This window comes from Octopus bimaculoides, chromosome 20 (assembly GCF_001194135.2).
Source record: "Octopus bimaculoides isolate UCB-OBI-ISO-001 chromosome 20, ASM119413v2, whole genome shotgun sequence".
Lineage (NCBI taxonomy): Eukaryota > Metazoa > Mollusca > Cephalopoda > Octopoda > Octopodidae > Octopus > Octopus bimaculoides.
Window position 1 is genome coordinate 26614539 of NC_069000.1, and position 26136 is coordinate 26640674.

General features: G+C 37.1%; 1 protein-coding gene across 6 annotated transcripts in view; it reads left to right on the forward strand.

The window, feature by feature from the left end:
- The window catches only part of LOC106867506 (uncharacterized), a 266031-nt gene that overhangs the window by 181191 nt on the left and 58704 nt on the right, over positions 1-26136 (forward strand). For 5 of the 6 annotated variants that reach the window (XM_052975064.1, XM_052975065.1, XM_052975066.1 and 2 more), the window contains 3 exons: positions 16910-17011; positions 20944-21283; positions 24264-24455. In XM_052975064.1, the coding sequence (XP_052831024.1) occupies positions 16910-17011; positions 20944-21283; positions 24264-24455 (634 nt within the window). The remainder of the gene's footprint in view (positions 1-16909; positions 17012-20943; positions 21284-24263; positions 24456-26136) is intronic. The other variant, XM_052975069.1, reaches the window with a different exon arrangement.

The window sequence follows — 26136 nt, forward strand, 5'->3', positions numbered from 1 at the left end:
ATCATGAAGAAAAAAAATGCTTTCTAATTGATGTATCAATACCAGCAGATGACAACGTTTCTCTAAAAGAAATGGAAAAACTTTCAAAATACAAAGACCTGGAAATAGAGATAACTCGAATGTGGAATCTAAAAACAGAAACAATTCCTATCATAGTAGGTGCCTTAGGTATAATAAAAAAATATTCAGACAAATACATAACAAAAACACCAGGACTTACAAATATATATAACATACAGAAAATTGCACTACTGGGTACTGCACACGTTCTACGCAAAACACTTTCAATACAGTAAACATAAGAGCACCACAGCAAAACACAGCACATACCCAAGGCGCACAGAGCTGCGCTCGGTAGTGAAGTGAAAGCACGTTAAAAAAATAAGACTACTGAACAATAATAATAATAATAATAATAACAAGGAGAACGATAGTGACATTATTTGCAACCTTAAAAAGGTTGATTGATGGAAATTGAACCAAGAAACAAAAAATGTCAATGAAATTCTGAAATATATCAGAAGAAACAACATCACAGAAACGAATAATCTGATCAAGGCAGCAAGTATTGTTGTAGCAGAAGACATGGGTGTTGATGTCAAGAAAAAGAAACATAATGGGAGTGACAAAAGAAAAGATCCATGGTGGAAAAGAAGAATCCAGGCAGGGTTAGACATGCTCTCAAAGGAAATCTCTATGTTAGACCAAAAAGAGAAAGGGGAGCTTAAAAGCGAACAAAAATACAGGACACTGAAAAGGAAGTATAATATTGAAAGAAAGAGCCTGAAAGTAGTAATGGAGGAACTGAAACAGCGCCTCATTGCAAAGATGGTAAGATACGACCAAAGAATGGTTACCACCAGAATTGGTTATTCAGAGTAGATCAGAAGAGATTCTATAAAGAAATAAATGGAGAGTGTACAGATGAAAAGTTGACACCAGATAACATTGAAAGTCAAAGGTTTTGGAGTGACATCTGGAGCAAAGACAAGGAGCACAAGAAGGATGCTGAAAGGTTGCAAGAACTGAAACAAACAGTAGTCTGTCCAAAACAAGCAGAACTGGTCATTTCGGTTAGAGGAGTGAAGGAAATCAGTAAAAAAATGAGCAACTGGAAGGCTCCGGGACCAGATGGAGTTCAAAAGATTTGGTGAATGTCATGCACGAATAGCAGCGCAATTCAACACCTTGTTAAATGCCGACCAAGTAACACCAGAGTGGTTGACATTGGGTAGGACAGTGCTGTGCCAGAAAGACATAAAAAAAGGCAATACGGTAGACAATTACAGGCCAATATCCTGTTTGCCACTTATATGGAAGTTATTGACTGGAATACTTGCAGAGTCAATGTACAAACATCTGGAAAAAAATGGAGTCCTGCCACATGAGCAGAAGGGTTGCAAACATAAGTGCAGAGGTACCAAGGATCAACTCCTGATAGACAAAACTGTACTTAGAGACTGCAAGAGGAGGAAAAGTAACTTAGCCATGTCATGGATCGACTATCATAAGGCGTACGATATGATCCCACATTCTTGGATTATGGAGTGTATGAACCTATTTGGTATTGCATCGAATGTTGAGCGATTGCTTGTAAAAAGTATGGCGAATTGGATGATGGAATTGACAGCATATGGAAGAAGTTTAAGGACAGTAAAAATTAAGAGGGGCATCTTCCAAGGGGACTGTGTGTTCCCACTGATCTTTGTACTGTGCTTGACACCACTAACACTGATTCTGAGAAAAGCAAAAGTTGGGTATGTATTCAAAATCCGCCAGCAAAACGTCAACCATTTGTTATTCATAGATGACCTCAAACTTTATGGTAAAGATGAAGCCCAAGTCAGTTCCCTCGTTGATACGGTGTATACCTTCAGTGCTGATATCAGAATGGAGTTTGGACTGAGAAAGTGTCGTGTGTTAATCTTGAAGAGAGGTAAAAATCAAATGTATGGATGGGCTAATGATACCGTTGGGGGAGGTTATGAATCGGATAGAAGAGATGAGCTATAAGTACTTGGGGACTTTGGAAATGGATAAATTGATGGAGAAAGAAATGACAAAAAAATTTAAGGTGGAGTACTTGCGCAGACAGAGTCTGATCCTTAAGTCGAAATTAAACGGAAGGAATAAGATCAAAGCTATCAACACCTTAGATACGGAGCAGGGGTAATCACATGGACAGTAGACGAACTAAACAGCTTAGACGGAAAGACAAGAAAGTTACTAACTAGATATGGGTCACTTTACCCAAAAAGTGACACAGACAGACTGTATGTACCAAGAAAAAAAGGGGGAAGAGGACTTATTGGATTAGAGCAGAAGAAAACAACATAGCATGGTATGTAAAAAATGCCACAGAACCGCTATTATTAGAAGTAAGAAGGTCAGGCTTGTGTAGGATAAAAGATTGCAAAGATAAAGCACTATACAAGAAATTGAAAATGAATGAAGCTGAAAATAGGTGGGTAAAGAAAAGAATGCATGGTCAATTTCATAGGGATATTGAAGATAAGACAGAAGAGTAAAAAGATGGCTGTGGATGACTAAAAGTGATTTAAAACCGGAAACGGAGGCTCTAATCTGTGCTGCCCAAGAGCAAGCACTAAGAACAAACTACATAAAATACAGAATAGACAACACAGCAGAAAGTGATAAATGCAGAATCCGTGGACAAAATGGTGAAACCATGTGGCATATTACCAGCCAATGTACGCCACTAACCCAAAAGGAATATGAGACGCCACAACAATATAGCCAGGACACTTTGCAACAAGTATGGATTTGACAGAGCAAAAAATTGGTATGACCACAAACCTGAAGGCATCCTCGAAAATAGAAATGCAAAGATCCTATGGGATTTTATGATTCAGTGCGACCATAAGATAGATAATAGGAAGCCAGACATAGTCTTAATTGAGAAAGAAAATAAACTATGCTGGATCATAGACATAGCATGTCCAGCTGACAACAAGAAAGAAAGAAAAGTCGAGAGATATGACAGGTTAACTTGGAAAGTTAAGCAGTTGTGGTCGATGAAAAAGGTAGCGGTAGTACCAATAATTGTTGGAGCCCTGGGAACAGTGAGTAAAAATCTTGAGAAGTACGTGGAACAAATAGGGGCTGCAATAAGGGTGGAGCACTTGCAGAAAACAGCACTGCTTGGAACTGCTCAAATACTCTGGAAGGTGCTCGAAAAATAAGAGGTGTTACCTTTGTTAACTGGTAGTGAACAACTGACACTAGTACATCTCCAGCGTTAGAAGCTGTGCAAAGGCAATGATAATAATAATAATGATGAGGATGAGGAGGAGAAGAAGAAGAAGAATGTCAGCCTTGACAGGGGCTGGATGTGTTCTTTGCTGCTCTGACCTGTCAACAGCTGAAGAAGATACTAAAACATTAATACAACCAAGTGGGACAACTGAAAAATAACTCTCAAAGACTGGAATATCTACAATTTCCTGGGAGTATTTTAAATTTCCCTCAAAATAAGGTAAGAGACTTACATATCTACACTTTTCGAACACACAAACGATCAGCTTTAAAAACTTTAATATCTACAACTGCTGTGAATACCTTTCTTTTCCTTTCTCCCTGAGTATTCGGAAATGTAAACATTCTTTTTATTCTAAGAACACTACAATTTTCTCTGTTCAGAAATGCAAAAGATCATCTTTAGTGTATTTTAAAACTTTAATATCTATAATTTTCTGTAAGAATTTTAACTTTCTTTTCTCCCTGACTACTCGAATATGTAAACATACATTTTATTGCAACAACACAATTAAATGCATGATAAAAAATTAAGGGGTAACCACCTGCCAATACATACAAACTGCACAATTACAAAAACTGTGCACCACAGCAAAACTTATAAAAGGAAAAGAAAAATTTTTAAAGTTAAAAAAACAATTCAGAAATTCAAAAATTCAATGATATGAATGTCAGTATATATATATATTTATATATATAGTTATTTTTTTTATCAGTAATTAAAAATAGTATAAGGTGAATTGGTTCCTTTCAAGGCCAAGGTCAGGGCTCTCATTGATTGCTAGTAGTAGTAAACACATTTGACCTCTACTCACCCCAAGGCTTCTTCTGTCTCTTAATCACACAGGAATGCAAAAGCCCATTGTTGATCTCCTTTTCACCATCTGCAGAACCTATTTACAGACCTGTGGAATTTGGTCTATTCACCAAGCTGCTTCTCTTCCTCCTTTTATTCCCTTCAACCCTCACATATTTATGATTATCTCAAGTACAAGACAAAAGTTGAAACTAAACAACATTTAATAATACCACTCAGTAGCAGTAGCAAAGACGGCAGATTTAAATAGATAACAGCTTTTCTGTTGCCATGGCTACAATGGTTAGCCACAATGACACAAATCAAGGCACTATTGGTGGTAACTAATGATGAGCAATGCTGTAAAAGCAAAGTTAAAGTAACTGTAATGGTATTAATGTCAACATTAGTTGCAGAGACAACAACCATCTCCACATCTGCCATAATACAGGGTTCAATACTAATAATTTTAATGTAGCACAAATATGTCTAATGAAGCAAAAAGGAAAACTAAATCAGTATACCAAATCGCTTGTCCTATGGTTAACCTGGAAGCACATCCCCCAGGAGAGAGCCAGCCTGGGATCGAAAAGTCATCCACTGGCACAAACTCTTCTCTGAATATAAACCTGGATGGTCACTTGAACAGGAACTGCCCCAACTCGAGCCCACCAAATCTACCACCACACCCACCACAGAAAGAAAAATGCAAGAGGATCAAATGGACCTGAGAAGTGTATACAGAAGTAATATATTCCTAATACTATGCATTAGGCAGGCCATCTGAAGAGAAACACACCACACACTCTTATCAAATATGGAGAACACGAAATCAAGATATATTTGGATGAAAACAAGTTAGCAAATGTTAGGAAAGATATCTTAAGAAATAGACGACTCACAGATAGTGAAAAAATTGCGATCAAGCGCACAGTGGAAAATGACCTAAATATAAGACAGCAAGGAAATGAAGAACTAGATGAAGAGAACAACTCTCCACAAGTCACAATTGACAGACTACCATCTGACCAGAACACGCAAACATCTGGAGAAATAAATTGTAATGAACCTGATAAAGATAGTGAGGAAAGTGATAAACAAACAATATTTGAAGACTACACATTTACTGAAAAACATTTACTGAAAAATTATGATAGAACTGAAGCAGAAAATCATGAATAAGCTTGCATTTGATAGACATACCAATATGTATGATAGAGAACCATTTCATAAGCTCTGAAATACAATCCAAAATAGAAAACAAATTAAAATTGGAAACTATGTAACAAAGGAAATTATATAAGAACTAAAACCAGATCTCACTGAATTAAATGAAATTATTTATGCAGTTGCTAAGACAATTGAAACCAATTGTATGCCTCTGAAAAAACAAAGAAATACAAACTGAGAAGAATTCCAAACTGGTAAAGTAAAATTGAAAAAGAGATTAAAATAATGAGAGGTGAAATATCAATATTGAATGAACTAGTCTGTGGAAACAATGTTAAACCCAGAAAAGGAAGAAAGATGAAGAGAAAACGTAGATTCTCACCAAGAGAACTGCTTTCAGCAAAAGAAACACTACATCATAATGTCCAAGCAAAATCTCAAAGAATATAAAGATTTGAGAAGAGAAACAAATTTTACAAGCAAAATAAGCTGTTCACATCCAATGCGAAAGCATTCTACAGAGAAATATGGAAGGAGAAAATAACCGTTGAAGACCCTACTGCCATGGAAGAAGTTGAAAACTTCTGGAAAAATATCTGGAGTAATGAAAAGACTTACTATGAAAATGTAGACTGGATTAGATGCATAGAAGGATCCTACCAAAACTTACCAGAACACGAGTGGGTAGACATCACAATAGCACACCTAAGGATGACACTCACAAAGGCTCATAAGTGGAAATTTCCTAGTAATGACAGAGTGCCAAATTTCTGGTTAACTTTGCTCCCGTGGTCACATGAATAGTTAGTCCAGTTATTCAAAGAAATTATGATTGGTTAGCAAGCGGAATTACTTACCTACTCCTGAAGAATAATGAAATCAAATTTCCCCCAAACTATTAACCCATAACATGTCTGTCTATCATGTATAAAATTTTAACGTCCATCCTTGTGGAGAAAACATACAAATTTATGGAACAGAATGATATTTTCCCCACTGAAACAAAAAGGGTGCCAATGAGACTCATATGGATACAAAAACCAACTCTTAATCAATGGCATGATCCTTTAGAACTGTTGTAACAAATGCAGAAATCTCAGTTCTACATGGATTGATTATAAAAAGGCCTTCAATGGCATACTGCATTCATGGATCCTGAATTTGCTGGATATCTTCAAAATTTCACATGTGATTTCAAACTTCCTGAAGCACAACACGTCAATGTGGAATATGAATCTCCAATTATACCATTCTAGTGGAGTACTGACCAGAAAAAAATATTAACATCAACTGCAGCATTATCCAAGGTGACTCACTTTCACCTTTGATTTTCTGCATAGCCCTAATACCCCTTACAAGTGAACTTAACAGAACAGGGTATGGGATATAAAATTGGTGACAAAATAATAAGTCATTTTTATATGGATGACTTAAAACTCTACGGCAAAGACGTTAATGAGCTTGAAGAACTACTACATACTGTGAAAACATTCAGTGATGACATTGGGATGGAATTTGGTCTTGATAAATATGCCAAGGCCACTTTCCAGAAAGTCACATTCAGTGGTGGTAGATGTTGACATAGTCATAAAAGAACTCAAGCAGGAACAAATTTACAAATACCTCGAAATAAATGAGGGCTCTAGCATTCAACATGCAAGTATGAAAGAGAAGATCAGGAAAGAGTGTTACAGGAGAGTTCAAGCAGTCCTAAAATCTGAGTTAAATGCATGTAACAAGGTGTTAACTATGAATTCCTTAGCAGTTCCAGTTGATGTTTACATTTTTAATGTGTTGAACTGGAATATGAGTGAAATAAGGAAGATTGGCAGGAAAATCTGTAAGCTGCTAACTTACAATAAGATGCACCACCCTAAGGCAGATGCAAATCGTTTTTACCTACCCAGAGATGAAGGAGGTCAAGGCTTGATCCAATTTGAAATCTCCTACAAAACCACCACAATTGGACTGGCAAAATATCTTGAAACGTCTAACGACTGGATGCTAAAGCTCATTGGAAACCATGAAAGATGTAAGAAGTTTCATTCTGTTATGAAGGAGAGCAAAAAGATTTTCGAGTGAGTTTATGCATAATACCCAGTTTGAACAGCATGAGGTAAGTGCAGTAACTGTAGTTGCAGAGAAGGTGAAATGAAGAGAACAAAATGCACTTGAACAATTGGCTGATAGGTGAGAACAAAAACCTCTGCATGGAAAATATGTGGTCCGTAGCAAACAAGCTGGTGTAGATCAGAAGCACACCCATCAGTGTCAATGGAGCTCAGGGCTAAAGGCAGAGAGTGAAGGCTTTATTTTGGCTGCCCAAGATCAGAGCTTATTAACCCAGAACTATCAAGCCAATGTGATGAAAACTGGTGTAGACCCAAAGTGCTGATACTGCAATAATGGGATAGAAACAGTGGACCACCTAATCTCTGGATGTAAGGTTTTAGCACTTGTAGTAGAGTACAAATAAAGACATGACAGAGTTGGCCATTATCTACATTGGATAATGTGTCAGCATAATAAAATCAAAACTGCTGACAAATGGTACAAGCACTACCCTGAGATGTAACTGAGGGAGAAAATGTAACAATTCATTGAGACTTCCCAGTTGGTACAGATTGGATCATCAAAGTAAATAAACCAGATACTGTTGTGAATGACCAAAACAATTAAGTTTGTTTATGGATTGACATGGGCATACCTTGTGACCATAATATCTCAGCAAAAGAATTTGATAAGCTCAGAAAATATAAAGATTTGTTAATCGAAATCAAAAAGATGTGGCATCTCAAGATGGTTACAATACCAGTGATTGCAGGAGCACTTGGAATGATCAAAAAAGGAACTAAAAATTATTTAAGAATGATCCCTGACTTACCATCTATGCAGGAAGTGCAAAAGATTGTCTTAACTGGCATGTCACACATATTGAGAAGAGCATTGTCCCTGTGAATTTTCTTTCCTTTTTTCCCCTTTGTTTTATTTGTTGACTTTTCTATTTTTATTTGTCCCTTTTTCTCTGTCACATGACTCTGTAAATGAACAATCTGGTGTGCTTGTTTTAATGGCCTACCAATGTATGAAGTATGTTTCTGTTCTCTAGGTCTCAGGAAGATACTCGGCAAGAAATGGAAACAGAACTGAAAGAAGATGCTAATGAAAATAATAATAATAATAATAATAATAATAATAATAATAATAATAATAATAATAATAATAATGTTTTCTTTATTAATGACTAAAATTTTACAAGAAGATCGATAAATGATACTGACTGATACAATATAATACAATACAATGTAGGGTTACATAAAAATGAGTAAGCAGTAAAACAATAAAAATGACAAAAATAAAAAAGACAAAAAATTCAAACAAGGAATAATTTCTCAGAAGTGAGGTGGGAGGTGCCTCTGAGGGCTGCTCATGGAAACCCCTCAAAACCAGGGTCACTCTCACCACTAGGATAAATTCCTTCTTTGCATCCACCTCCTTCAGTCTACAGGTATGTGCTCAGAGTAAGCCTGTTCACTCTGACCATCCTTGCTACTCTCATCCACCTTTTAACAAATCTCCACCTTCACTTTCCATTTCAATTTAAACTTGAAAAATTTGATGAAGGCCCGACTAGAGAGCAAGGTGTCTGTCTTCAACCCTTTCAGTCTGGCTGACCACACAATGTCTTTTGCTAAGGCCATCAGACAGATAAATACTGCTTGTCCTTCTTGATCAAAGGAAGGCAGTGCGACAATCTTCACAATAGACTCAACTGATAGCTGAATCTGCCAGTTGATTCTCATCAATTCCTAGTGTCTCTCCAAGAATGCCATCATACCAATCCTCAATTGAATGCTGAAATGAAACTTGCACTGACCACAATGCCTAACTGGCAGAGGGTTGTGAATGCCTTATGACACTGTAGATGCCAGGCATTCTGCCTCAGTCTACGTTTGATCCAGGACTGTAGCTCAATTCATCAGACAAGCTGCAGAAAAGTAAGTCAGATGACCTGTGGCTACAACCACTCACTGTCAAAGAATTGCTAGAAATGTTGAAGCTTCATCAGTCACAGCCATACCCAGTCTGCTACTTAGCAGATGTTGACAACAAATGGAGCACCTGACCAGTGAAATGCATCCCTTTCACAAAACTCTTAAGAGCAAGTGTTGCAGTCTGATGAGCTGTAAACTGGGGCAGCACAACAACTAGGCAGTGATATATGATAGAGGCAATGTAAAAGTTAAATATCTCTGCCTGATCTTTCAGGGATAGCTTTCTCTCAGCCCATTTCTAGATGAGACTGGTCACCCTACTCATCACCTCATCCCAGTCCTTCTTTCCTTGGAGATCTGCACTGAACCAGAGCCCAAGCAATTTAACCGCTCTGTCCATCCAGTATCCCATGATACTGTTAGACAGCATGGAACTCCTTCACTAGGTACTGAATTGCAGGCCTATTGACTTTTCTTAGATGATTTTTGCTTCTGTCATTACTTCTTAGTTCATTAGAACAGTGCTGATTACCTCAATGTGCTTAGTGTCTGATACTATCACAGTAATGTCGTCTACATATGTTGACACAGTTCTTCCGTATCTTAGTTCAATCAAGATGCCCCTCAACATCTTCAGTTTCCATAAAGTGGCTCAAGTATCAGTATATACTGAAGTGATGAGAGAGGACAGCCTTGACAGACTGAGTGCATGATACTGAGTGGTTTTGATAGGTGATCACTCACCCTAATGGTGTTACTGTATGTTGCAGCTATCCAACTGCAAAAGACTGAAATTGGCTGCTATGAGCACAGCCACTATGTATTAGTAGTCACATTTATTGTAAACTTTAAATTAATTTAAATTGATCAGGGTCCCCACACATACCAGCTTCTTTACCCACCCTCTCTATGATATAGCACATGTGGTAGAGGTTGTCTTGCATACATCTGTTCAGAATGATACATGCTTGTGCATCACTAATCAGTCTATCAACAACAAGTACCAACCTCTTTGCTATTGCTTTAGTCAGTTTCTGAAATCTCTGTTTAACAGAGCTATGAATAAGAAATTATCAATGCGATCCTTCTTATTTGGATCTGTTCTCAATAGTTCTAACAACCCTGGACTCAAACTAGGGTTTCTCTCATTCTGTTGCCAGTTGAGGTAAATAACTGCTGAAACTCAGAGGGCAGACCATCAAAACCAAGCAATATCCACCTCTGTACAACCAACCATCATTTCCCATGTTCCCACAGCTGGTATAGACTGGACAGTCAATTCGTTGATGGCACTTTGTTGTCATTTAATTTATCCCCAGTAAATTTGTCATTGGTTAATTCGTCCCCAGGTCAATTTGTCGTCAGTTAATTCATCACTGTATTACATATTTATTTTTTCTTAAAATTTAAGATAATGTGCAATTACTTTTAAAAAAAAAATTTGGGGTTTGGATCATATTTTTCCATGACATTTTTTATACGTAGGTTCATCTGTGTATTTTTTCTTTTGGTTTGGTTCTTCTCCTTGCATAAACTTCTGCAATTTGGTACTGGCAAACCTTTCCTCACATTTAATCACATCAATAAGTTTCCAAATATTTGGATGACTAATATTCACTGTGCTTTACATCACTGTGGTAGGCTTCTAAACTATTTGTAATACGAGCAATCCCCATCATACATCAATCCCAAACATTCCATATAGGTAATGGACATGGCAGTTCAAGGTGTCGCCTCCTCTGTCCTCTAGGTCAGTGGTTCCCAACAGTGGTTTCCCACCCTTTTATTTGCAAGAGATTTCCCATGGACCCCTTTTAATATGTTTATCCTTATGTATATATACATATATATGAAATTTTTAATTTAGTTCACATACCACCAGTACTATTAGGTTGTTCTGGAAATAATGACTGCTCAAAGTGTTGCGTTTTGAAAAGCAATTTCATCATAGTATTTTAAGTGAATTTCGACATACTTAATAATTGATGTATACTCTTAATAATTTTCTACTTATTTCAGACAGAAAACATTCTTGAAGCATAGGCCAATTATGGACATGACAAAAAAAGACCTTCCCTTACTTTTCTTGCATGAGTTCAAGCTTGGGCACAATGCCTCCCAAACTGCTGCCAATATCAACAGAGCATGGGAAGAGGGGTCCACAAATGATCACCCAGTACGAAGGTGGTTTCAGAAGTTCCGTAAGGGTGATGAGAGTCTTGAAGATGAAGAAGGTAGAGGACAGTCATGCAGTCTTGACAATGAACAGTTGAAAGCAATTGTTGAACAAACCCTATGTCAAAGTGTCAGAAAAATGTCTCAGGCACTTGGTGTTGGTATTGCAATGGTCTCAGACAATCTGCAGATGATTGGTAAGGTGAAAAAGCTTGATGAATGGGTACTGCATGAGCTCAATGAAAATCAAAAAGTTCAGCATTTTGAAGTGTGCTCGATGCTCTTTCTGCAAAACACCAATGATCCTTTTCTTGACCGAATAGTCACTTGTGACAAAAAGTGGATCCTTTATAATAACCATAAACAATCAGGTCAATGGCTTGATCCTGATGAGTTTCCCAAACATTTCCCAAAACCAAAGTTGCATGAGCAAAAGATGATGGTGACTGTTTCATGGTCTGCAATTGGTGTTGTCCATTACAGCTTTCTGGAAGCCAATCAGAGCATTACAGCAGAGGTTTACTGCAACCAACTCACTGAAATGCATGCTCACTTGCAAAAAATGAGACCTGCATTGGTGAATTGGCATGGCCCAATTCTGCTCCGTGATAATGCAAAGCTACATGTTGCAAGAATAACGCTACAAAAAGTCACAAACTTGGGATATGAGACTACTATATTCTCCTGATCTTTCGCTCACTGACTACCACCTTTTTAAACATTTAAACACGTTTTTAAGTGATAAAACTTTCAGGTCCAAACCAGAGGTGGAATCAGCTTTCAAAGATTTCTTAGCATCAAAGCCAATAAGTTTTTATCAATGATGCATAAATAATCTTGTTGATTGATAGCAAAGATGTATAGATGTTTAAGCTCATACTTTGACTAATCAAAACATATCATTAATTTTTCCAGAATTAAATTATGTTTCTCAAATCAGCTATTATTTTTGGAACAAACTAATACCTTTGCAAACCACTAGGGGTCTACGGGCCTCAGGTTAGGAACCACTGCTCTAGGTGATCCTATATAATTATTTTCAAAATAGGATACAATTGATTGTGGAATAGCATCATCATCTACAAGTTGTTCATATCCCTCTACAACATCAACTGGCAGGAAGGCAAGGGCCAAAAAACAACCTCATTTTTAGACTAAAACTGTCGTCTTCATGGTATCTGCATTTTAGTCATTCTTGCACAACATGCTTGTACACATTCTGTCCTAAATGAAACAAGTAGCATGCCAAATTCAACCCAGGTAATGATTCCAGAAATCCATTATGGGCTGCTTTCTCAAAATCCATAATTATATTATCAGGTCCCTCTTTCTGCAGTAATTCATTTATTTTGGCAAAAAGTCTACTATATGTGTCTTGACTTTTGTCAGAGAGCAATGCAAATAATCGTGGGGCATTAAAATTAATAATTTGAATGTGAAGTATATATAACTGAAAAAATATACTAGAGCAGCACTTAAATGTTCCATCTACTGCCCAGTACTTGTGCTGTTTTAACTGTCAAAATGCTTCGTCACTTGCAAATATTAGTATTCATTTTGAATCTTCTGTCCCACTGTCATACTGTAAAAATGTTTCATCATTGTCAAGGTAGGAGTACCCACTTGGAGTGGAAAACCCAACATTTGTAAGTGGGGTGGCAGGATAGTTGGAATCAGCTTGCTTCCAACATCTAATATTCTTATTAAGCTGTGCAAATGGAGGTATTTGCGACAATGTACAGTTGTTTAAATTCTGAGCTTCACTAGCGATAACTAGCGAGGGGCATCATGAGATGAAATAGACTTTACCTTAATATTTGAAACTATTATCCTTGCATTTACCTCCGCAGCAGTTGAAGTGTGATTATGGATCCCAATCTTCTTGAGCTCTTTATAATTTCCGTCTGTTTGAAGTCTTGCTTTGCATACATGATTTTCGCACCTCCAGTATATCTTCAATCCATCTGCATTCTGCTTATTTTTTGTGAATATATAATTTTCTTGATTGACCACTTTGAATTTTCCTTTTTTCTAAAGTTATGATCTTGCAGGTAGTTGTGTTGATGGGTAGACATGGGGAGGAAGAAAGGAAAAATATATCTAAAACTGTCCAACAACAATTTTAATTCTAAAGTGATTGTTCTAAACTTTCCCTTGAAAATCAAATTTAAAAGTATTTTGGAATGAATTGGCCAGTGACGAATTGGCCTGGGGATGAATTGATCAACGACAAATTGATTGGGGACAAATTAACCAACAACGAAATAATGGGATGAATTGCCCTAGCACCTGTGGGCTTTATGCAACACTTTGCCACTCTTGCCCAGAGTCACAGAAGGCTGACAAAATCCATCCCACATTTTGACCCACTATTTATCCCAAAAATTGCTATTGGAGTGCTGTTGTCCATTATCTTCAGCTTAAGACTAAATAGTGGCTTTGTTGCCACATTGCACCTTCATCACTCAAGCCCATCCAATGGCTTTCATCCAACGTCTTAGAGTATACGACATAAATTTGATAATGCAGCCTTTGTACATTGTATTGAAGAATTGGTTGGTCAAGAGTGAATTTTGCTGTGTGCACATTGGTTGCAATACTTTTCCTAAGCACCACTTCTAAATTTCTGACTGTCTGCCTCTATTCTATTGTTCTCTATCATTATGACTTATGTAACCTTATCAATTCTACTCTAATCACCCTTTTTTTTAGAGGGAACTATCATTTGCTGTTGATTACTGGCCTTGTCAATGCCCACTTTTAACTAATTTGCTAATCTACAAGCTTGTCACACTGGGAGCAATGCCTTCTGCATCAATGAACCAGGTCTCAGGGGTGGCACATTGATTATCTTTATTTCTACTCCCACCAAAGTAAAATGGTATAAGGACCAGTTCATCACTCTTTAGGCTTGTTGTGGAGTGATTCCTGGTCTTATCCCCTGTACTTTACTTATTCTTCCTGGTGACATAAGTTTTAGTGCCCCAAATTCATCTGAGGCACTTTCCTTTTTGCATTGTGTCCCTTACTCTATTTTCCTATTTTTTGTGGCTATTATTTTGAAACCAATATCAAAACCTCAAAACTGTAGTTTTGATGTTTTGAGGTTGGTTTCTTGCTGGACAGACTTCAGTATGCTAGTATTTTGTCCAGACTTGTTAATGTTTTTCACATTTAAAAAAGAATTTGCTAATAATCAAACAAATGTTACTTTTATCTGACAGACAACATTGATGAACTTTCTTATGCTAGATTTGCAAATTGTTGTATCTTCATTTATTTTGTGTTGGCATTAATGATGGTGACAATGGAAGTGGAATGTGCTGGTGTGTTAAAAGGACAAATGTAATATTTTGGATTTTCTGTTCAACATTCTCATCTTGCTTTTCTTGTCATCGTTGCTTTATTTTTCTTCCTGTTGTTCTTTTCATTTAACTTGTTGTTGTTCCAGTCAGCAGTGGTAGTGGCAGTGGTGGTAGTGATGGGGTGCTTTCTTTTTAAAACAAGTTTTCCAATCTCTTATGTCACTCCCCTGACATTTTGTCAAAAATCTTTATTGCTATTTTTTTAGAAAAATGGATAAATGTTACAAACCAAAACACAAATTCCACCCCAAAGAGATGAACATTTCATAAAGCCAACAAAATCCAATAACAACAAGTGTCTTGCTCAAGGACACAACACACCACCAAATATTGAACTCACAACCTAATGATTGTGAGCCGAATACCTTAATCACTAAGCTATGCACCTTCAGAAAAAAAAATGTTTCATAAAAGATAACAAAAATGCTATTCAATAGAAGTTAATGTATGTATACATAACATAATACAAACTTCAAATTTTCTGTCATGGTTACTAACAGTTACTTGTCCTATATGCAATTGTTAGACCATGCTGTTTATTCATTTCAGGAAAATACATTTGGAAAGAATATATTATGCCCACTTTCACAAAGGTGTAAAATAGTAGAAATATATAATTTTGCTCTCACAATGGATCTCAGATGTTATTAAGAAAATTAAGTCAATCAAAAATAGAAAAATATAATAAAAGTAGAAACGTGGTTATTATGAAAATAAATGCAACAATAAATAAAGTGAAAAATAAAAGAAATTAAATGAAAAATTTGGACACAAATTTGTTTGTTTTATGTTAACAGTCAATCAGGTAAAGGTCGTATGGCCCAATTGCATAATAAATACTTCTTTTTTCTGCATTTCCTTAAAATCTAGTGTTCAAATAGATGTCATGATTACGCAAGCCTTGGAGAATCTGTCTTTTCTCTGTTGTGCAAAATTCATGTCTTTTATTACCATTCTCATAAGTAAAATCTTGGTATTTCAAGAGCTTTCTTTTTTATTGTCAAATATAGTCAGTTAATTTGATGTTTATTCAATGTATCTTAAAGTATGGTTGTAGACTCTTGACCTTTTTTTTTAATTATGAGGAGGCATCCAAAAGTAACCAGAAACATTCTTTGTGGGACAAACCTGTTGTAGTTCAGGCTTCTGTCACTAGAAGCCACTTGATGTGATCCTCAGGCATCAGCCTGCTGACTGGTGGTGTCAGGTGTAATTGTACTATCACGTGATGTGTCTTTGTTTTGCAGTGCTTCTCCCTTGTTCATCAATTTTTGCAATGACTGAAACAAAGGAACAGCATACTTCCATGAAGTTCTGTTTCCTGCTGGGGAAAACGGTGGCTGAAACAGTTGTCATGCCTCAAACACAAACAGCTTACAAGGACGCTGCCATGAGCAAAACACAAGTTTATAAGTGGTTTCCATGCTTTAGGAATGGTCACTTGTCGCTTGAAGACCAACCTTGTTCAGAGAGACTGTTCACTTCCAAAATGAATGAAAACATCATGAAAATTCATGAACTAATCTTGGAGGGCCATCACTAACAATTGACAAACTTAATATGACTGGTGTGTCCTGGAGCTACTGCTAACGAATTTTGAGCAAGGAATTGCCAATGAAAAGAGTTGCAGCAAAATTTATGCCTTGCTTGCTCACGGTATATGAGAAACAGTAATTGCTGAATGCATGTCGTGAACTGAAAGAACAGCTGAAAGTTGATCAGGACCTTTTATGAAAGCCATCACTGGTGATGAAAACTGGTGCTATGGAATTTACAGATGTGGAAGAGGTGAAGAAAAAAACGCCAGAGGCATTAAACGGCATCACTTCACAAGTGTTCCAGCACTGCTTTGAATAGGGGAAAATGCACCTTAATGAATTTAATAAATTAAACTCTACTGGTAAGGCTTATTTGTGTTGGTGCTTCATCTGTATACTTTTTATATCTATCTATCCATATATGCATACATAATATATGCATAATACACACACACACACACACACACACACACACACACACACACGCAACACGTATGTCTATATGTACATGTAAGTGTGTGTGGGGAGAGTATATATATGTATATACATACCTGCTATTCAAATTTTGATAATTATTTTTCTGTAAATTCTCAGTTCGAAAATACAAATTAAACGTAGACCAAAATCATTGAATAAACATAAAACATTATCAAACATAGAGAATGCCACAGAAAGTTCAAGTTATCTACAAAATAAGTAAGTAACTGTTTACTCATTACATAACTATCTGTTGCATGTTTTGTTATATAAATCACTGCAGTGAACTCTCATGTAATTCTTCTTGGGTGATTATAGTACCTCTCTGCAAGTATTCTTTCACTTTCTTAAGCTTTTTAGTAACTGGATTGCAACCTTGCTTTGGTATGACCTTTAAGGATTTTGATCAATTATATTGATCTCGGTATTTTTTTCAGTTTGTTATTTATTTTATTGATCGCTATCAAATTGCTAAAAAGCATACTTTTTACCTAAAAGGGTGCAATTTGATGTTCCACATTATACAAATAAACATAAACATACACCTATAGGCACACACACCCATATATATATATATTACGTATATCTATACATGTATGGATGTATCTCTCACTCTCTCTCTCACTCTCTCTCTCTCTCTCTCTCTCTCTCTCTCTCTCTTTCTCTCTCTCTCTCTGTATATATATTTCTTTAAATTTCTTTAAAGCTGCAGTCTTGCTGGGGTACCACCATTAATAACAAGCCTCCCTGGCCGAGAATCATACCCTGGTCTCCTGCGTGATAGCTGGGGATATTTATCACTATACTACTGAGAGAGAGAGGGGAGGGGAGAGAGGAAGGGGAGACACACACACACACACACACACACACATACATACACATATGCAAATGTACAGATAAACACAAGTAGGCTTAATGAGTATATTTACATAAAATAGCTTGCAAAGACTTATTGGGGCAAGCGAAAGCGAAATTGTGATGGCACCTGTGCCCAGCGTCGCCTTTCTGGCACTTGTGCCACGGCATGTATAAGGACTTTTGAGCAAGATCGTTGCTAGTGCCCCTGGACTGGCTCTTGTGCGGGTGGCACATAAAATACACCATTTTGAGTGTGGCCGTTGCCAGTACCGCCTGACTGGCCCTTGTGCTGGTGGCACATAAAAGCACCCACTACACTCTCTGAGTGGTTGGCGTTAGGAAGGGCATCCAGCTGTAGAAACTCTGCCAAATCAGATTGGAGCCTGGTGTAGCCATCTGGTTTCACCAGTCCTCAGTCAAATCGTCCTACCCGACGTTAAACGACGATGATGATGTTTGTATAGCCAACTTTCTACATAGGAGGCATTGTGTGCTGGACGAAGGAGTTGGAATACAAGTTCTCATGTATCTGAACACTACTCTGTGAATATTTGTACCATGCTTGCTATACAGTTCTCCAACACACACACACACACACACACACACACACACACACACACACACACACACACACACACACACACACACATGCATACATACAGGGTATTTGAGCTAAATCTGACAATTTTTATGTCTCCCTTTTCAGGAACAACTTGATGTATAGGTGTACAGGCAATGGTGTTGGAGAGCATAAAGATAAAGTTGTAGTTGAGACAAAGTTAGCTGAAATCAAGGACTGCAAGCCATCTGAACATTGGAAAAGAGTTACCTGTATTGTGATGATTCATGCTGAGTATCAAAATGCCAACATCACAACTGCTGCTCAATGCTCTGTGAACACTGTGAAAGCTGTAAGATGTGACATGGACAGCTGCAACAGAGACTACAGAGCCTTCCAGCAAGAAAGGACACAGCAGATGTTCTGACTGCATCTACATACTGATGTTCATCCCTACATCTTTGAACAGGCCTTAGGTTCAATTCAGATGGCGATGTGAAACTGTTGGAGACTGCAGTCAATCCCTGGCTGGAGTGTGTTTCTCCTGGGAGGCCATACATGTGACAGCAGGATTTGCCTCCTTGCCACACCTCCAGAAAGAGTCAGAAATGGTCGTCAGAGAATTTCTATGACTTCACCTTCCCCAATTTCTGGCCTCCTAATTCCCTTGATTGCAATCTCATGGATTACATTGTGTGGGGAACGATTGAAAAAAACACCAGAGCCAAGCTGGTGATCAAGATCAAAGAGATGTTCAAAGATCTTCCCAGGGACACAGTGAGCAATGCATGTGCCAAGTTCTGGAGCTGTCTTGAGGCCGTGGGCTGAGGGTGTCTCCTTTAAGTAAACTGTTATCTCCCAGCCATAATCTAGTTAATATTTTTGTTTTTAAATGTTTTTTATTTTTGGATGGAATATTGTTTATTTTTCCTTTTATGCAAGTTGTTGAATTTGATCCGAACACCCTGTGTATAGATGCATGTATGTATAGAAGGAAAAAATTGGCAGATTTTGAATTTCACTGTAGGCTCTGTAAAGTTACCTCTATTAGGTACTGTCTTGGGTTGAAGAATATCTACTCTAAAGTGATCAATGAAATATTTAAGAGGAATTAAAGAAACTCAGAGCAATGAAGAAAAATTAAACGGAAATGAAAAATAGTTTTGTGAATTGAACATTTTGAGCAAGATAACTACATCTGTGCCTACATATCATTTTCAAAACTTGTTCAGTACCTTTTAAAATTCTTTGACATCAATAAATGATAAATTCTGTCTTTAGCACTTTGACTTCATAGTTATTTATTTAAAAATCAGGTAACTGTTAGAGATTGTATAAATACATTAAATCAATTACAGATAACCATTGTTAAGAATATTTCACATATTTTTTTAAGCACTCTTTCCAAAGCTTCTGTAATCCTCATATGTTTTGATAGGATTGATTGTTCAAACACTCACAGAAGAGCTAAGCATTATGTCAGCTCTCTGGGAACAAAAAATCCACATTTTCATCTGAAAGATAAAATATTTCTTCTTTTTGGTTATCTATACTGAAAACTAAACTTATCAGACAATGAAGGGGTTTTACCACAGGAGGGTCAACTGAGCAGCTAAAAATCAAAACAGAACACTTTAGATAACATACGTCTCAATACACTTCTAGATAAAAAAAAATAATGGGTTGTTTAGAGCCGGTTTTACTAAGTCTAACATTCAGAGTTCTTTTTACTTTGTACATAAAATTTATTTTTTGTAAAAATATTTGTTAATACATCATTATATACACTTGCAGAAATACTGCCCTCTGGATAGCTTTCTGGTAGTATCTCATGTTCACTTGTACAAAACTGGTGTAATATGCATACCTGCCTATATATCTTTTATCTTTTATTTTTTATTTGTTTCAGTCTTTGTACTGCAACCATTCAGGGCTTTGAAAGGTTTAGTTAAGCAAATTGACACCAGTACATTTTTTAAGCATGGTACTTATTCTATTGGTCTCTTTTTGCCAAACCACTAAGATACAGGGACATAAAGAAACCAACCCCAGTTGTCAAGCAGTGGGGCAGGACAAAAACAAAAACACATACATGTACATACATACATATATTCCAGGTGATTCAACTACTTACTACAGTACAGTAATCCATACATAGTTAAACAGGTTGTTCACTTGTCCCAGGTATCCCACAAATCAATGTTTCTATCAAAGGTATAATTGGTACATATTATGCATTGTTACATTTCATAAACAAAAACGAATAGAGAGTTCAAAGCATCATTACGTGTGTTTCAACAGCATGATTTATTCCAAAATACAATATCCATTACATGTTAGATAACATTATGTAAATTTGCATTATTACATAAGACTCCAATTCATCAGGTAATATTGTACCAAAATATTTGGCAGAATATCACCTGATGAAATGGATTTGTTATGCAACAATGCAAATTAACCCAATGTTATCTAATGTGTTAAGTCTTGTTTTGAACATTCATTTTTGTTTGATATGTCTGTGTGTGTGAATACATACAATTTCTCCTCCCATACCAAAATCTATTTTCACCATATACATTTGCTGCAAAAGTTTTATCAAAATTTTTCTTGTAAGGAACTGTATAGAATTTTCAGCCAGAATAAATACTATACTTTTCTATCATTTAGTTAGCATCTAAGTTCTTGTATGTGTATACACACATATAATAAATAATGTTTGTCAAAATTTCAGTTACTGTTCAAAGTTTACAGTCTTTCCTACAGCGGATACATATGGCCTACCACTTGAAGGGAAATTAATAGTTTCCTCAGGGACTTTCAAAAAGAAGGAGAACATCCGTTGTGAAGTTACGTCTCCCAACAACAGATGGTGCACAATTCCACCACTGAGCTATGATGAAACCTTATTAAGTGAGATTTACATGCTAACTTCCTCATGCACCTACAGCCTAAGGAAACTGGTCAAGATTCTAGTCCCTTTCAGCATTGTTGACGATAATTATTTTGTTTTAAAAGCCAATGTTCGTTGGGGCAAGGAAAATGATTGGACTGAGACTGAATTCATCACTAAGGTATTCGTCTTTTATGTTTTTGTTTATAACTTTATTTGTTTTATTTTATATAGATGAAGAAACTTACCACTTATTCCACAATATGTACCACATGTTTTGCTTATACTACTAAAACCTATGAGCAAAGCATGAGGGCCATAATGAATAATTTTTTTTAAATATAGAGCATTTGATCCCTCATCAGAAGAAAACAGTATTCTTAGGAAAGAGGATAACATGTGAGCAGAAGTGATACATTTGTCAAACTAAATGATTGAAAGTATGTATTTTAAGCATTTGTTGTGAGTTAACCCTGCTTGAGAATGAATCTGGCATCCAGGAGTAAAAAAATAACTGTACAAGATGTGTACTGAAATCAGTTCAATTGGCTGTCTCATTTTCCCGTAATAATTTATTTTTTATCTATTAAAAGAATTCAGTATTTTTTGGAAGGGCATAAATAAAACAGCACCAGTTCACAGTTTTAAATGTTAGTTTTCTTCACTAGGAAGTACAAGAGCAACAAAATGAAGCATTGTTTATTTACTGTCTCAAATTTTTTTCCTAATTATGCATTGTATCATCTTTGGAAGAGAGGCTGTGTGCAGTCATAGTCTTGGCAGACACTTCAAGAGTATTGGGATCAACATAATGTTCCTCTTGAACAGCTGCAGGTTGATAACTGCAAAAAAAAAAAAATAAAATAAGGGCAGAGAGGTAATTTCAAAGGTGTAACATTCTGAGGAAGAAGGAATGATAAAAATGGATAGTATGAGGTTTGTAGCCAGGGAAACAGTATTGGATGAAAGAAAGATGAGTGAGTCAGGTGGAGATGGAATGTTTCTAGTTACTTAGAGGAGCAGAATCACTAGCAGTAAAGGTAAAGAGGGGAAGTAACATCTATGGAGAAAAGGTTGGAATGTGTTGGTTAAAGATTCAATGCAAATCAGTCAGGTAATAATTTTTGAAAGGTAATCTAATTACATATGTATTTTGTATGTAATCACAAATTACATATGAAAAGCTTTTAGTCATCAAAATACATTCCATCATATTTAATTGTCTATTGCCATCATTGTACAAGAAGCTCAATTGCACACTTTTACCATTTGGTAAACTCACTGCACCTGTTTTCAGCCTCATCCACATTGTTGAACCTTTGCCTGTGCAGAAATTTACTATGGCTTGGAAACGGTGGTAATTTGATGGTGCAAAGTCCTGAGTGTATGCAGGGTGAGGCAGTACTTCCAACTCCTCAAGTTTGTGCTTGATTATATTGGCAGTGTGTGCTGGGGCAACGTCATGTCATGAGAAAGCACATCTTTGATTGACCAATGGCAAGTAGTTGGCTTTCAAAACATCATATACTCACTGCAGTTGTTGAGCATAAAGGTTAGCATTCGGAGCACGACCATCTTGGGCAAGTTCAAAGGGTAACACCCCATCAAAATTCCACCAAACATACAACATGATCTTCTCTTCAAACTGCCCCTTTTTGACAACTGGTTCTGAAGCCTGACCAGAACAAATTCACTGATTTCTCATATTAGGATTATGAAAACAGATCTATTTTTCATTCCCACTTATAATTCGATGCCAAAATCAGGCATCTCAAAGATTTGCAGATGTTCACATGTTTTTGAGTCAGGTTATTGATTAGTTCATGAGCTTCTTAACAGTGTCTGTTCACAAGGTCAAGTTTATGTCAGTGTTGATTGATGGTACTTTGTGAAGAACTATGTTCTGTCATTAACATACAAGTGCTTGTGATTGGCTGTTGTTTAACCATTTCAAGCAAGACCTCATCTTCCATAACAGAAGGTTTCCTTGACCTTGGTTTGTTTTTGAGGGTGGTGTCACCTTTCTTGAAACATCTGAACCAATTTTGTGTCACATGTTCATTGACAGTTTGTGAACCTTCCACATAATTTCTTTTGCTGCTGCCCTTGCACTCAGTCTTTTGGCTTTAATTGCAATTTTTTCACCACTTATTATCAAAGAAGTAAAATAAAGAATAATCAACTAATGTTTATGTTATAAATGAAAATGAAGAATAATCAATTCAGTAACAATTAGACAAGTTGTATCAAATTAATGATATAACAAGTTATCAAAAATCATCTGTGAACATCTGAAAAAACTCTTAACTCAACCTGCTACATGAGCTTTATAGAGACTTTAGCAACTGTTGGAAGCTGAAGTATTTTCTAGCTCTAAAGAAAAAGACCTGTAGCAGTTTTTGCTACATAATTGAAGATCACCTGGAGAGATCATAATTGATTGTAAGTCGTTTTATTTTTTGAGACTTCATGGGTTTCAGTTCTGTGTTGGCTATGACTAGAGGTAGCAAGTCACAAGCTTTATATACACAGTGATTGAGTCTTTGCATCATTGAAATAGACAGAATCAATATGACCTTACTGGAGAATGTTTTGGAGGCCTCCATTCACAGAAGCATGACAAGTTTGGTGTATCTAGGTTGCATATAGATGACGATTGTTTTACAAAAACTAACAAGGAATGATGAGTTGTATATTGTGTATTTTCTGCATTATTGAAGTGATAGTAAGTTGTTGAGGTACATGAAGAAGTGAGTAGATTGTAAAGAGTTCCATCAGCACATACTAACATACTACAATGGTGTGATCTGACAAGAAGCTCCCAGTTTGAGAGTGGATTAGAGACAACAGGCAATTTAACTGGAGGATTTGTAGGCCAGACAAGATTTATTTTCAGTCGCAATATCTCAGTTTGGTGTCCTGATGTTTCATTTAGATATCCTGTTCTTCCTCTTCCTGATTCTTATATTTTCTGTCATTGTGCAGTGCCTTATTTAATTCTCCTAATATTTCCTTTCATTTCCAAAATATTTATTCTAGTCTTTATATCTTTTTCTACACTTTATTTGAAGATATTTCAGTTAATTTCTTAACCTTTACTTGTTTAATATTTTCCTCATTATATTTTATTAGTTATCTTGCATTTCTGTTCTCTTTTACAGTGTGAAAGTGGGATTAACTATGCTGAGATAAATCTGAGCAAGTTGGGATCTTTTGCAGTGAGCTGTATTCCCAGAACAGAACAATTTCAGTTGACCTCCAGTGGTTGTCTTTATTATTCACGTCTTTCCCGTTATATCAGTGTACGCTGTCCTAGGACGAGTATTGATGGAACATTAAACTGTACATTACAGGTAATATGTTGTTTCTTTCGCAACAGTTCAACAGTTGACATGATTAGTTGAAGGGAAAGGTGAAGAGTGAAAGAAAAAGGAGAGAGAAAAAGAGGGTAAGGTGAAGAGTCAGAGAGAAAGAGGGAGAGTACTGTGTATCAAGTCTAAAAAATTGTGCATAAAGTATCATCATCATCATCATCATTGTCATCGTTTAATGTCCGCTTTCCATGCTGGCATGGGTTGGACAATTTGACTGAGGACTGGTGAACCAGATGGCTGCACCAGGCTCCAATCTGATCTGGCAGAGTTTCTACAGCTGGATGCCCTTCCTAACGCCAACCACTCTGAGAGTGTAGTGGGCCTGTCAGGTGGTACTGGCAACGACCATGCTCAAATGGTATCTTTTATGTGCCACCTGCACGGGAGCCAGTCCAGCGGCACTGGCAACAACCTCACTCAAATATTTTTTCACATGCCACCAGCACAAGTGCCAGTAAGGCAACGCTGGTAACGATCATGCTCGAATGGTGCTTTTTACGTACCACTGGTACGGAAGCCAGTCAACTGTTCTGGCAACGATCATGCTCAGATGGTGCTCTTAGCACTCCATTAGCACAGATGCCAGTCATCGAATTTGATTTTGATTTCACTTGCCTCAACAGGTCTTCGCAAGCAGAGTTTAGTGTCCAATGAAGGAAAGGTATGCATAAGTGGACTGGTTATACCCCTGGCATAGGCCACATGTTATGGTCGCACTTGGCTTGCCACGTCTTCTCAAGCACAGCATATTTCCAAAGGTCTCATTCACTAGAAGGAGACGACGTTGGCATGGGTGCCAGTCGTCGAATTTAGTTCAATTTCGATTTCACTTGCCTCAACAGGTCTTCGCAAGCGGAGTTTAGTGTCCAAGGAAGGAAGGAACGCATAAGTGGGCTGGCTACACCCCTGGCAGAAGCCTTGGATATAGGTCACACTTGACTTGCCGGGTTTTCTCATGCACTGCATATTTCCAAAGGTCTCTGTCAGAAGTCATTGCCTCAGTGAGGCCTAATGTTCGAAGGTCATGCTTCACAACCTCAGCCCAGGTCTTCCTGGGTCTACCTCTTCCACAGGTTCCCTCAACCGCTAGGGTGTGGGACTTTTTCACACAGCTATCCTCATCCATTCTTGCCTCATGACTATACCATCGCAGTCGTCTCTCTTGCACTCCACATTTGATGCTTCTTAGGTCCAACTTTTCTCTCAAGGTACTTACACTCTGTCGGGTATGCACACGGACATTACTCATCCAGCGGAGCATACTGGCTTCATTCCTTGCAAGCTTACGCATGTCCTCAGCAGTCACAACCCATGTTTCACTGCCATGAAGCATGGCTGTTCGTACACATGCATCATACAATCTACCTTTTACTCTGAGCGAGAGGCCCTTTGTCACCAGCAGAGGTAAGAGCTCTCTGAACTTTGCCCAGGCTATTCTTATTCTAGCAGGTACACTTTCAGTGCACTCATCCCCGCTACTCACTTGGTCACCTAGGTAAATAAAGTGTATATTTAAAGTGCATTAAGTAATCATCATATTCCAATTTCTTTCACTTTTCAGTGATTAGCAGATGAACGACTATCTTTTGATATAGACACAATGATGTTGTTATTATTGCTCCTCAAATCCACACACACACACACACACACACACACACAC